General features: G+C 37.1%; 1 protein-coding gene across 5 annotated transcripts in view; it reads right to left on the bottom strand.

The window, feature by feature from the left end:
- triob (trio Rho guanine nucleotide exchange factor b) overlaps positions 1 to 14,345 on the bottom strand; it is a 209,461-nt gene that overhangs the window by 60,558 nt on the left and 134,558 nt on the right. For all 5 annotated transcript variants that reach the window (XM_067449222.1, XM_067449218.1, XM_067449219.1 and 2 more), the window contains 7 exons: positions 12,322 to 12,517; positions 9,048 to 9,214; positions 2,937 to 3,056; positions 2,042 to 2,233; positions 1,682 to 1,831; positions 1,343 to 1,457; positions 1,046 to 1,161 (listed from right to left, as the gene is read on the bottom strand). In XM_067449222.1, the coding sequence (XP_067305323.1) occupies positions 1,046 to 1,161; positions 1,343 to 1,457; positions 1,682 to 1,831; positions 2,042 to 2,233; positions 2,937 to 3,056; positions 9,048 to 9,214; positions 12,322 to 12,517 (1,056 nt within the window). The remainder of the gene's footprint in view (positions 1 to 1,045; positions 1,162 to 1,342; positions 1,458 to 1,681; positions 1,832 to 2,041; positions 2,234 to 2,936; positions 3,057 to 9,047; positions 9,215 to 12,321; positions 12,518 to 14,345) is intronic.

Raw genomic sequence — 14,345 nt, forward strand, 5'->3', positions numbered from 1 at the left:
AATAAATAAATAAAAATACCTTGTAAATTATTCTCTTTTCCCCTGTTTCTGGGATGGCATAACATCTTTATTTTGATTAGTAGCCCAAGTTAATGTAAGCATAAGCCTTTGGTTTTTTTCAAGGTTTATAAGGAAATCTTTTTTTTACTTTTCAATTGTTCTTTTTTCTGTAAATCAATACTTATCGTTATAAAAAGCACCGTCAATGTGGTAGCTTCAATCTCATGCCAGGTTCAGACTATACCATATCAGCTTGATTTTGGCGAAATCGGTTTGACGCAGAGAGAGAATTGTAAATGACAATGAGAGGCAGGACGTAAGAATCGCTCATTTTATCTCATATAGTGTGTGTTTTTGGATGACAACCGACGCTGATGCTTCAGGACGTAACAACAGAAAGACTAGCATGTTGTTGATATATTTTTTACTGGTCCTCCATGAAGGGACCTTCCATCACATTTGTGATATTGAACAATAGGAGCACAGAAGCTCATCCATGCACAACTTTCAAACAAGTCGAAATGAAAGAGAGCTGATAATATAGGTGGTATTATGCAATGGAGGTTCTAGTTCTCTTTGGAGGATTGACAGGCCATCTTCGTGCAATCCAGGAATGTGTCCACTTTCAGGTTTTATTTATTTTTGGGGGCTTTTCTGATGTCAAAAAAGCCAAATACAAAACACGCCAATTCAGTAGCCATTGTTTGTTTAATCTGTTTCGGGAAATCCGTCTCTAGTTCTACCTTCTCAGTAACATGACGCATGTTGTTCAAGGCAGAAAGCAATGATCGGTTAGGAAGCAACGTGTAGTCTGACATGTATCTTGTCAACGACACAAGAATTTAGGAGTCAAAAATCACATAATCTGAAATTATAATAGAAAAAAAAAATGATGTAGTCTGAACCCAGCATTAGATGCATCTCCTCACAAACCGGCCACTTCTCTCTAAGTAAGTGGTTGTTGTGGTACTCGACCAAAACAAGCCGCAACTGGACCAGACTATATGCCGAAACAAAAGGCAGGCTTGATTGGGCTGGTACTGACCTGTTTGGCGCTGCGTTCAAACACCACATACTGCTGGCACTGGTCAAGCCTCCTCTTCCTCATGGTCCAGAAGTGTAGAACACGGTTCTCCCGCTGCAGCAGCTCATTTAGGATGTCTACAGAACACACACAGTGACAGAATCAGAGCCACAGAAAATACCTGAACCCTGAATTCATTACAATAAAACATGCTCATCAATGAGCAAATAGTGGTTAACTTCAGTACTGATTGTGGTTTAATATTTGGCCCTTTTAACCAATTGTAAAAAGGCATTTAAAAGGAGGATGTAGTCTTACTTTTGACTTGTTGTTCAGGGGCTTTGACATGTGCAAGCATTCCCGGCATATTCACACTGTTTCTGTGTAAGTACTTGAGGAAGACGTCAGCGTTACGTCTGGCTAGTGTGCATGCCTTGAGAGCGAGAGAAAGCGAGAGCGAGCGAGAGCGAGAGCGAGAGCGAGCGAGAGAGAGAGAGAGAGAGAGAGAGAGAGAGAGAGAGAGAGAGAGAGAGAGAGAGAGAGAGAGAGAGAGAGAGAGAGAGAGAAAGAGAGAGAAATGAGTACATTTGCACCAAATATCAGAGGGATAAGAATGCTACGTGACAACCCGAGTGCATGCATGTATGCGCTCAGTACCTTGAGGAAGGCCTCTTTCTGTTCCAGGTGTTTACTTATCATGGGAGTCACGTGATCAGACTCCGAGTTTGGTCCCAGTTTATCAGTCCCTCCACACCAGTCTTCCTCTCGTTTGTATTCCTGCTCTAAACTTTCCAGCACACTACACACCTGCAGAACACACATTTAAATATAAGCAAAAATAGACAATTTATAACACAAAAATAACATTTCTGCCACATAAAAACAATATATTTGATTTGGCAAATCATGATTATGACAAAGGGAAAAAAAGTTGAAATTATACGTTACTAAAAAAAGATAAAGAGCTCATCTGAGGCCAAATCATCACAGGATCAATATCAAGACAAGCTCACTGACCTGCTCTGATGTCTTGTAGAAAGCCACTGAGGCATTGACCAGTTTGAGGCGGTCTTCCATCTTTAGCATTAGCTGCTGCCAGTGGGACGCCACCTTCTCTGCGCAGTCACGGATCATGTCCATGTCATAGTGATTGGACTGTAGCAGAGCCTCTGCCTTCTGCTGCACCTGCAGTGCACTCTGATGGGTTTTCTGCAAAGAAAGAAGAGAGAAGTAAAATGAAAATGAAAGAGAAAGAGAAAGTGAAAACAAGAAGAGAAAGCAAAAATAAACAAAAGAAATGATAGAAAATTACAATTATTTTTAGTGCAAGAAACTGACTAGCATAAGTGACAGAAAAAAAAAACAAAAGACAAAAAACACATCAAAACGAAACAAGACAAAACAAAAGACAAGACAATACAAAAGACAAAAAACATAACGAAACATAACAAAACAACAGACAAAAAGATACAAAAGACAAAAAACACAAAACTAAATGAAACAAAATGAAACGAAACAAAAGACAAAAAAAAACATCAAAACAAAGCAGGGAAAAAAAACCTGAAGCACAACAAAAGACAAAACAATACAAAAGACAAAAAAACATCAAAATTAAAACAAAACAAATTACAATAAAATACAAAACTAAACGAAAGACAAAAAAACAAACAAATGGAACAAAATAAAAGACAAGACAAGACAAAAAAACATCAAAACAAAAAACATCAAAATGAAACAAAATGGAACGAAACAAAAGACAAGACAAAACAATACAATACAAAAGACAAAAAAAACATTGAAACAAAACATAACAAAACAAACCAAACATAGCAAACCAAAAACAGTATGTCTATGTGTATGTGTATGTGTATGTCCACATTTTTGTATGTGTGTGTGCAAAGCTTTTTGGTACCTCAATAGCATGCTGAAATTGCTCATGTTCCCGCTGTAACTGTTCTGCCTCCTGTAATGAACTGGCTGTGATGAGACCAGCATTGAGCATCGACTCCCCATTACGGATCCAACCCAGCACCTGGAAGACACATAACCAAGGATTTAAAGGGGGTATGTCATGGGGAAAACACGATTTTCGTTCCAACATTTTTTTTGTTTTTTATTTAATTTTAACCAGCCAATCACAGCACACTGGGCTCCATAGAGACAGGGACGTAAAGAGCGTTACTGACAGACTGGGAAGAGATGTGCTGCAATAATGTAAAATATATGACAAATAATGTGTTTTTTGAACATTCAAGCATGAAAACCTTTACTAGTAAAACCCAAAAACAAAATCAAGACTTTGAAAAATGACATAATAGGTCCGCTTTAACACATGACCAGGCCCAGATAGAATATGCACACTTCAGAAGACTGCACAATGGATTTGTAACATGGTAAAGTATGTTAACTGTAGATGAGTGTACTACACTTGGTAGATTAAATACATTTTGAAGTCTACACGTTATTAGACGATTCAGTATTAAGTGACAGTATTTAGTACTCATTTCATTTGTAAAAGGGTTAGCCAAAATAAATAGAGTTATATACAGATCATAATATACAGGGCACTAATAATTAATTCAAGTCATGATTTTCACAACACAGATTGCTTCAAAGCAGCTTTACAGTAATAATAGGCTTTAATCAATTTCTGTTGTAAAAACTGATTACATTAATATAAATTGATAATGTTCTGTGTGTATGCCATAGTAAAGAGATGTGTTTTTAGTCTAGATTTAAACCGACAGAGTGTGTCTGCCTCCCGAACAATGCAAGGAAGACTGTTCCAGAGTTTAGGTGCTAAATAGGAAAAGGATCGACCGCCTGCAGTTGATTTAGATATTCTAGGTATCATCAGCTGGCCAGAGTTTTAAGACCGCAATAGACGTGATGGAGTATAATGTGTTAAGAGCTTGCTTAAGTACTGGGGAGCTAAACCATCTAGTACTTTGTAAATAATAAGGAAGGTTGTAAAAATAACATCTTGATTAATTTTAAACATCAGAGAGAGGGGGAACTAAATTCTTGATTTTGTTTACATGGACTGAAGAGGAAAAAAATGGTACAAACATTACTGCCTCTTACAGTAAATCAAAAAGTGCTGTTTTTTAAAATGAGCTGAGACAACTTCTGCTGTGCTGTAAAAAGGTGGCTTGCATCAGTGGGGAAAGTGAGCACATTTCGCACTGACAGATGTGTTCTCTGACTCCACCTTTAGGCCTAAATTCCAAGCTGTCTCCTGACTCACACTTTACACACCTGCTTTAGTGCTGATACACCCACAGTGACAGATAATGCAACTATGCTTCTTACATAAACGTAAATAAACACACTGAAAACTGCCACACAGGCGCACATTTTCCCTATAAAGCCAAAAAAACATGATTACATGTCTACTAACCACCACACACCCACTCAAATGTGGCCGTGTCAGGCCTTAAACCACACGGGCGTCCCAGCTCCTCGACATCTCTAATCATTCCTTTCCTCTAGAGCAGGCCAGACAAAATAAATATAAAAATAATAAAATAAATAAATGAAAGGATGAAATGAGATTACCAGCTGTTCCTCCTGGCCTAGTTTTTCCTTCTCATTTTAAGTGTTCCCAGTGCCGTAAAAAACTGCCCTGTTTCCCATCAGCCCCTGAATGTAATCAGATCCGCCCCTCAAAACTGACCAACTATTAACACTGCACTTCATCCAATATTAAAATGACAGTATTAACAAGTTTTTATCAAACATTATATAATGCTAAAAGGATCAGTAGTTGTTAGTAGTTAAACACTAATACATATGTAAATATAAAAATCAAGCTAATAGCAATTTGAATATTTGAATAATATAAATACATTTTAAAATAAATTATAGAGCATTAACAAATGAATAAAACAGTTTAATTTAACTTCAGACATTTATGCATGATAGCAAATAGGAATTGTTAAAATGACCAAATATACATTGAGACAAAGGTCTATTTTGTTCATAATAATTAAATAAACATTTTGTGTGTGTGTGTAATTTTACAGTGGGGCAAAAAAGTATTTAGTCAGCCACCAATGTGCAAGTTCTCCCACTTAAAAAGAGAGGCCTGTAATTTTCATCAAAGGTACACTTCAACTATGAGAGACAGAAAATCACATTATCTTATTTTTAAAGAATTTATTTGCAAATGATGGTGGAAAATAAGTATTTGGTCACCTACAAAAAAGCAATATTTCTGGCTCTCACAGACCTGTAACAACTTATATAAGAGGCTCCTCTGTCCCCCACTCTTTATACCTGTATTAATGGCACCTGTTTGAAATCATTATCAGTATAAAATACACCTGTCCACAACCTCAAACAGTCACTCCAAACTCCATTATAGCCAAGACCAAAGAGCTGTCAAAGGACACCAGAAACTAAATTGTAGACCTACAGCAGGCTGGGAAGACTGAAACTGCAATAGGTAAGCAGCTTGGTGTGAATAAATCAACTGTGGGAGCAATTGAGAAAATGGATGACATACAAGACCACTGATAATCTCCTTCGATCTGGGGCTCCATGCAAGATCTCACCCCGTAGGATCAAAATGATCACAAGAACAGTGAGCAAAAATTCCAGAACCACATGGGAGAACCTAGGGAATGACCTGCAGAGAACTGGGACCAAAGTAAAAAAGGCTACCAGCAGTAACACACTACGCCACCAGGGACCTAAATTCTGCAGTGCCAGACGTGTCCCCCTGCTTAAGCCAGTACATGTCTGGCCTGTCTGAAGTTTGCGAGAGAGCATTTGGATGATCCAGAAGAGGATAGTAAGAATGTCATATGGTCAGATGAAACCAGATTTTGGTAAAAACTCAACTTGTCGTGTCAACTTTATGGAGCAGAAAGAATGCTGAGTTGCATTCAAAGAAAACCATATTGACTGTGAAGCATGGGGGTGGAAACATCATGCTTTGGGGCTATTTTTCTGCCAAGGGACCAGGACGACTGATCCGTGTAAAGGGAAGAATGAATGGGGCCATGTATCATGAGATTTTGAGTAAAAACCTCCTTACATCAGCAAGGTAATTGAAGATGAAATGTGGCTGGGTCTTTCAGCATGACAATAATCCCAAACACACTGCTCGAGCAACTAATGAGTGGCTTCATAAGAAGCATTGCAAGGTCCTGGAGTGGTCTAGCCAGTCTCCAGATCTCAACCCCATAGAAAATCTTTGGAGGGAGTTGAAAATCTGTGTTGACCAGAGACAGCCCCAAAACATCACTGCTCTAGATTAAATCTGCATTGAGGAATGGGCCAAACTACCAGCAAAAGTGTGTAAAACATTGTGGAGACTTTCAAAAAATATTTGACCTGTGTCATTGCCAACAAAGGGTATATAACAAAGTATTGAGAACTATTTTTATTGACCAAATACTTAATTTTCACCATCATTTGCAAATAAATTCTTTAAAATCAGACAATGAGATTTTCTGGATTTGCTCCATAGGCGAGCCATGATGTTAAATATTCCATAGAATGGAAAAATGGATTTGGACATAGTTGAATAATAAGAGTTCTGTACATGGAAAAGACATACCGTGAGCCTAAAAATACCATTGTTTCCTACATATGTAAATCTTGTGTGTGCAACAGACCACTGAAAAATGGGTGATTCCCAACATAATACAGACTATGACGTAACAGACAGGATCATTTATATTAACGCCCTCAAAATTTGCATACCATGTTCAGAGAACAAAATGACGGGAGAGGTGCGTTCAAGCGTGCATGCTTGCAGTTGCCAAATTTCAGTAAATTAAATTAAATCATTAAAAGCTTTTCTGTTAAAAGAACACATATAATATCCGGTGTATATATGCAATATTTGCACATTATTTGACAGTTTATTCAAACAAATATCACAAATGTAAAAGGTGTGCATCATAGCTGACACCTAGATGAACATTTGACAGTTGGTTTTAAGACTGTAAGTCATTCTCTTCGAATCCTATTAAGCTTTAAATTATGGCATATTTTGTATATGACCTAATAGAGTAATGAAAAACAGCTATATTTACACATGATTTGACAGTTTATATTAATAAACATAAAAAATGTAAAAGGTATGCATCATAGCTGAAACCTAGGTGAACACTTGACAGTTGGTTTTGTGACTGTAAGTCATTATCTTCAAATGATATTGATGTTAGAAATGTGTATACATAAGTGCCGCAAGTAGCTTTAGAGACGGTCCCTAAATTTGCGACTATCGAATGTCCAATGTCAAGCCAACTTTATGCCAGTACATTACTTTACCTTTACCATGTTGACTGCAGGGTTAAAATGTAATTTAAGATGGCGCTTGAGGTGATTTTCTCCCTGACGATTTATAATATTGATTTAAACAGTGAAATTGGTCACAACAAGAAGAGCATTTTGAATACTTATGAAAATTATTCCCTTCCAGTGCCATACATGCGTCTTGACAACATAAAACTCCCTCAAATTCTCACGCAGAAATGCGCATGCGCGAAAAAAGCTGCTGTGGGGTAAAACTGTGGTTTTGGGTAAAACTGTAGCTCTGCAGTCAGACCTTTCTCCTTGTGTGAGCTACTGAAATTAACCTTGCTGTAAAACAGCCAATCAGAGCAGATCTCAACATTATTATTAATGACTCTTCCAAATAAGGTAATAACAGACCATTTCATTCTAGGGACAAATCCTAGGGTTATAAATGGACAAGTAAAACCATATCTGGAGTATTTTTGCCCTTACCTAAGCCACCTACCTTCTATGTAGATATCAGAGAACAATTTTAAATATTGTATCAATGCATTCTATGGGACCTTTAAGAAGCCCACCGTAACATTCAGTATTCAGGTGTGGTGAGAATGGCATGAGCGTGGTTACTTTAGTCTGTGTGGTTCAACAATAGACTGTTGGCATGAAAGTGTTTCCTGTAATGTATAGTTTTATGTATTTCTTTGATTTATTTTAGTTTGCAGCACTATTTTGTCTGGACTGTGGGACTTTGTTCTACTTTTTGTAAAATGTATCACTGAACGAATTCCTGCTTGTTTTGTCACCTCATTGCCTCTAACCGTAAGGATCATCCACAACAAGCTGGCAGACATTTTTTAATTGAAATGTTTCATTAAAATGGTCAATATAATTTATTAGGTTAGCTGTCCACCTTAGAGATAATCGCCATGCTTATAATAAGACCATAAAATTTAAAAATATGACAATATTAATGTACTGTAAAGCCATATTTAAAAATTATGCAATGTCTTTTAAGAATCTTTCTTTTCTAAGAATCTTTCAGAATATTTAAAATAAATCTGTAGTTTAGTCATCGTTTACTGGAAGGAAACACAGCCTATCATAGCATCACACACACACACGTTTGTTTTTGTGACATATGGGGACATTCCATAGGCATAATAGTTTTTATACCGTACAAACCGTATTTTCTATCCCCTTACACTGCCCCTACCCCTAAACCTACCCATCACAGGAAACATTCTGCATTTTTACTTTCAAAAAAAAAACCTTATCCTGTATGATTTATAAGCATTTTGAAAAAGTGGGGACATGGCCAATGTCCTCATATTGCACCCTCTCCTTGTATGTCATACCTATGTCATTATACACATTTGTGTCCTCATATGTCACAAAAACATGCCCCCCCCCCCACACACACACTTACATTATGAGATAATGCAATTAACCTGAGATATGAAACAAGGCGTCAGAGGTGTTAGTGTAAAAGGTAATGTCTGATTTTCAGCCTCAGTTTAGCCTACATTCACTACCCATGAGTCACTGCTCAGGTACAGACAGAGGAAATTCCCACCTCTAAAATAAAATCTCTATTGCATAATTAATCGTGGCACATTAAAAATGGCGGTGTGTTAGAGGGAATGTATCATACAGTGGATTTTATTTTCCTCTGATGAGAAAGCTGTATCATGGTCTGAAACGTAAATGCCTGAGTGAGTTCTTGAGCTGGTGCTTGGGTGGACAGAGACAGACAGAGACAGACAGATGTTACCTGTTTGACCTCGGCCTGTAAGTGGCGGAGCTGCACGCACTGCTCCAGGTGTCGTCTGTGCTGCTCTGCGGCTGCGTCCAGCTCCTGCTGTTTCTCATGCAGGAAATCTAACAGATCCTGCACCCGCGTCGCCATGTCAACATCACGGTCGCACAACAACTCCACACCTTCACATAGAGAGAGAGAGAGACAGAGAGAGATAAAGCTGTAAAACAAGGGCGTAAATAGTCTCACCTGACACAAATAAATTGAGCTTTTTTTCAAAATGGATTTAGTGGTTTTCCTTTATGTGACAACATCTAAAATCTGTCAAATATTTTTTAGGTCATATTTCATACAGTAAAAAAATGCCTAAATCTAAAATAATACTAAAATAACACTGATTTATACATATATTTTTCTCAGACAGGATGATTTTTTATTGTGTTAACGTAAAAAAAGATCTGAAGAGAATCATATTTTAAATGAGTTGCACCCTAAATGTTTGACTTATGAAGTCTAGGATCTTTCACAGATCAAGGAAACTGGATAAATAAGAAATAGCACCACATGCAAAGGCAGGATATGTTGATAATCCGTAAGAAGGCTTTAGTGTGAGGAATTTATCAAGCCAGAGAGTGTCGGTTCTTTTTGGCCAAGACATCAATTGGACAAGACAAAGACCCGATTAAAGAACACAGGCATAAGCGAGGCCACAATAAACATTGAGGAGAGAGGTGGAGGATCACACATATTTGATTTATTTTAACTTGACTTTAATTAAATTATGGGAATTTGACAAGGAATCAGCTGAATTATTACCCTAATCGTTCTTTCTCCAATTCCAGCTTAAAGTGATAGTTCACCTAAAATTTAAATGTCTGGCATAATTTACTCACCTACATATCGTTTGAAACCTGTATGACTCTTTGCTACAAAACATAAAAGAAGATATTTTGGATATCTTCTTAAAAACCAACCAGTTCTGGTTATTAATCCTCCATTGTAACACTAACATTTCTCAAAATATCTTATTTTATGTTCCTGTACAAGGTTGGAACAGAATGAACTGCTCAGTTTGTTAAAGCATCCAGACAAGCCAGGCACTGTGACATTAATGCAAGCAATGGTGTGATCTTTGGGTGGGACTGTCTAACTGTCAAGTATTAATGCATCAACCTGGAGTATTAATGCAGGGAAGAAATGGGGTCAATTCTGATTTCGTGCTGTTTTAAAACCAGACTCACCACTAGAATACCATGAGGAAAAACAAAAGCAAAACAAACTACATAGAGGAATGAGCTAAATCAACATTGGAAATGATAACTGACCTAAAACACAATCAGCATAGAAAGTGCAGATATCTGGATCTTAGCATTCTTAGCACACACCTTGTCAAACACACAGATATACTCACATTTTACACCCGTAGCCCAGAGTTGCAATGGGCTAAAACTCTGAGAGTACTCCAGCTTTGCGTTTGTATATGTGCCTCTGCAAAAGGATGCTAGTAAAATGATGATTCGTTTTGCTCTCTGATATCTGTGTGTGATGTCAGATGTCAACTCTTGTGTGTGTATGTGTGACCAGTGATTTTGCTCCGCAGTGTGAGTCTATAGGATTAAAGAGCCGGGTGGGAGGAAGGGAGGGAGGGTGGCTGGCTGTCTGGTTGGACCTGCTGTGTTTGGCTTTAGAGTTTAGCGTTTAGCTGCATCCACTCCTCCCTCTTAAGCCTGCTCTGGACTGACACACTAACACACACACACACACACACACATGTTGGTCTATGTGTTTTACAGGGACTCTCCATAGGCGTAATGGTTTTTATACCATACAAACCGTATTTTCTATCCCCTCACACTGCCCCTGCCCCTAAACCTACCATTACAGGAAACATTCTGCATTTTTACTTTCTCAAAAAACATAATTTAGTATGTTTTCAAAGCTATTTAAAATATGAGGACATTTGAAATGTCCTCATAAACCACATTTATAGTTTAATGCCAGTGTAATACCCATGTAGTTATACAAATTTGTGTCCTCAATAAACCACATAAACAGGCTCTCTCTCAAACACACACACACACACACACACACACACACACACACACACACACACACACACACACACACACACACACACACACACACACTCTCTCTCTCTCTCTCTCTCTCTCTCTCTCTCTCTCTCTCTCTCTCTCTCCATAGACGTCATGGTTTTTATACTGTACAAACTGTACATTCTATCCCCCTACACTGCCCCTAACATTCTGCATTTTTACTTTCTCAAAAAAAAAAAAAAAAAAAAAAAAAAAAAAACTCATCCTGTATGATTTATAAGCCTTTTGAAAAGCTGGCTGGCTGGCTCACACACACACACTGACCACAAAGGTTAACTTACAAACCCATTATATAAAGACACAAAGATTGCTGATGGACAGATATCAAAATGCATAAACTACGTCTAACTATTTTTTGGTAACACTTTACAACAAACTATTTTCATTAATACAACAAACTATACTTTCATTTGTTAACATTAGTAAACTACATTAGTTTACATGATTAGTTGCTAAGGCATTTATTAATTTCAGTTAGTTAATCTTAACATTTAATAATACATTATTCAAATGTATTAATATGTATTAAAAGTTGTCTGTTAACATTAGTTAATGAACATGAACTAACATTAACAATTAACATTTGCATTTTTATTAAAGTTACCAACGATTGATAAGCACTGTAATTGTATTGCTCATTGTTAGTTACTATTCATTTTTGCATTAACTAACCTTAAATAATGGAAATTCATGTTTTTTTTTTAAAGAAATATCTTATTCTCACCAATGTTTCATTTATTTGATTAAAAAAAAAAATCAGAAAAAATAATTACAATGTAAAATAACTGTTTAAAATATTTCTAACTGTTTGAATGGTTTCTATTTGAATATTAATTAATACAAATCATAAAGTAATTTATTTCTGTAATGGCAAAGCCCCAAAGTTCAGTCATTTTAATAAATAAAAAAAGTGCAGTTCTTTGGAACTTTCTATTCATTAAAAAAAGAAAAAAGAAAAGAAAAAAGTATCATATTTTCCAGAAAAATATCATACAGAGAAAACATTTTGTATTCAAAATGTATAATAATAAGAATCATTCAAATAGAAGATGGTTATTATAAATGTTAATAATATTTGACAATATTACTGTTTTACTGTATTTTGAATTAAATACATTCTTTTAGTATTATTGAGTTACTTCTATAATTTTATATGAATGCTTATGTGTGCTCACCTGAGGCCTGAACTTCTGTGACGTACTGCAGGAGTTCCTGTCCCTGGTGTATGACATGGAATGTGAGGTTGTTCATGGTGAGCGCTTTATCAGCGTGATGCTGCAGTCTCTGCTCAGCTAGTGTCAGATCCTCAGTGTCAAACTCCTTCATCTGCTGAGACAGCTCCTCATTCCATGACTCCAGGTCTGAGATGACCTACACAACAACACCATAATTGAGCATGCATCATGTATCAGTGATCATATCAATAAACAAACAAACAAACAGGATTTTTTATAAAAACATGCAGTATTTGGAACGCTAGAGGTAGTATTTAATTTAATATTTAAAAATATATAAACTAAAGTTTTCAAAAAGGTATTATACCTGTACTGTAAATGGACTTTAGGCAGATACAATATTATTTAATTAAGATTAAGATCAAATTAACAATGTACACAAAACTGAAGGATACATGCAGTTTGTTCAATGGGTTGTATTTTTATATAATCTGCTGTGAAATCTAGATGCACCCTAGTGGCAGCAAATCTAATTTCCCGCGAGTGTAATCTAGCAACTCTCTGTTGCCGTGCGAGCTGGAATAACCAAACTCTGGTCAGGCCAATCACATCGTGTATAGAGTTGGTGGGCGGGTATAGAGTTGCCGTGGTTCCGCGTGCTGGTTTGTAAACAAAGAAGCTGGCGAACAGCGGCCTTTCGAATCCGCTTTGGCCGCGACTCTGGAAGACTTGTTGTGAAGCTTTTCTTCAAGAAAACAACAAATAATGACACTGAAGTCATTCTTAAGAAAGGAAGATGTGTTCGGAGTTTTGGCGACCGGATACTCCGAAAGTTACATCTATCTACTATCATTGATCTGGTTGGTTGTAGTACTATCCTATGGCATGCAGAGGGAATTTGAAAGACAACCGTTTATCCCGCCTCTCGGATTGAGCCCTGCCAACGTTGAGTTCCCAGACCCAACATCTTGATGTGGGTCTGGCTTGTCAGGCTACTGTGAAAGTATATTGGCTATTTAAAATGAAATATTCCCCGAAATGATGTTTGATGAGAAAATAAACAACTTAATAGGCTATAAAGAGTTGCCCTGACAACAGGTGAGCAAAAACAGGAGCAACATAAATCAGAGAACAAGCACTTGGCAAGCAGTTCACTTCAGCCAATAAAATAAATGAGAGCAAATTTACACACTTCTAACATCACGTCATAAAGAGCATATTCAAAACTGTACAGTGCAGCTCACTAAATTATTCCTCAACAACAATACAGACGTCAAAAAACAGTGCTTAAGTTAAAAAACAACATTTGTTATTGATACAGCTATTTGTTAAGCTTTAAGACATGATTTAAACATTCCTCTCAAAAGTCACTCACTCTACACTGCTGTGAGATTGAGAATTCCTCCTTTAATTAACATGAGCATTTTCCCAAGCTGTTCTGAGTGAAGCGCTGATGATGACTAGAGCAGGAACACAACTATTTTCTTTAAGCAGCAAATGTGTTCTCCAACATGTGGGAGCAGCGTTTGGGAAATCACACGCCCACTGCTGTACCTTCTGGCACCCTGCCGCCTCGACTGACAGTACCAACCCGCCCTGCTCTGAGTAACAATGATAAGTCTAACAAGGAGGAGTTCCTCTACAATCAACTACCATCCCATATATACTGGAAGTTATACATGATATCCACCTCCGCTGTCTACAGATTTCAGGTTGTGAAGACAACAATATTTACACAATCTGTCTATACAAGGTCTTCTTGGTTTTACCTAATCTATCAGCAAAGTATCAGTGGAACGTGAGCACCTTTAAAATTCCCCCTGGAATGTGATACTCCTTGATCTGAATTAGATTATGTTACAGAGAGCGATATCACTTTTACTACAAAAGCCAACTCGTTTTTGTGGGCTCTGATTACATCATATAAGGTTTCCTATACACAAAACATTCAAAACACAGCCACCAAAGGTCAATCACAAAGGATGGCGGGCTTTCTGTGTCACGCTGTAATCCAACATACACGA

The sequence above is a fragment of the Pseudorasbora parva genome, chromosome 7, assembly GCF_024679245.1.
Source record: "Pseudorasbora parva isolate DD20220531a chromosome 7, ASM2467924v1, whole genome shotgun sequence".
Lineage (NCBI taxonomy): Eukaryota > Metazoa > Chordata > Actinopteri > Cypriniformes > Gobionidae > Pseudorasbora > Pseudorasbora parva.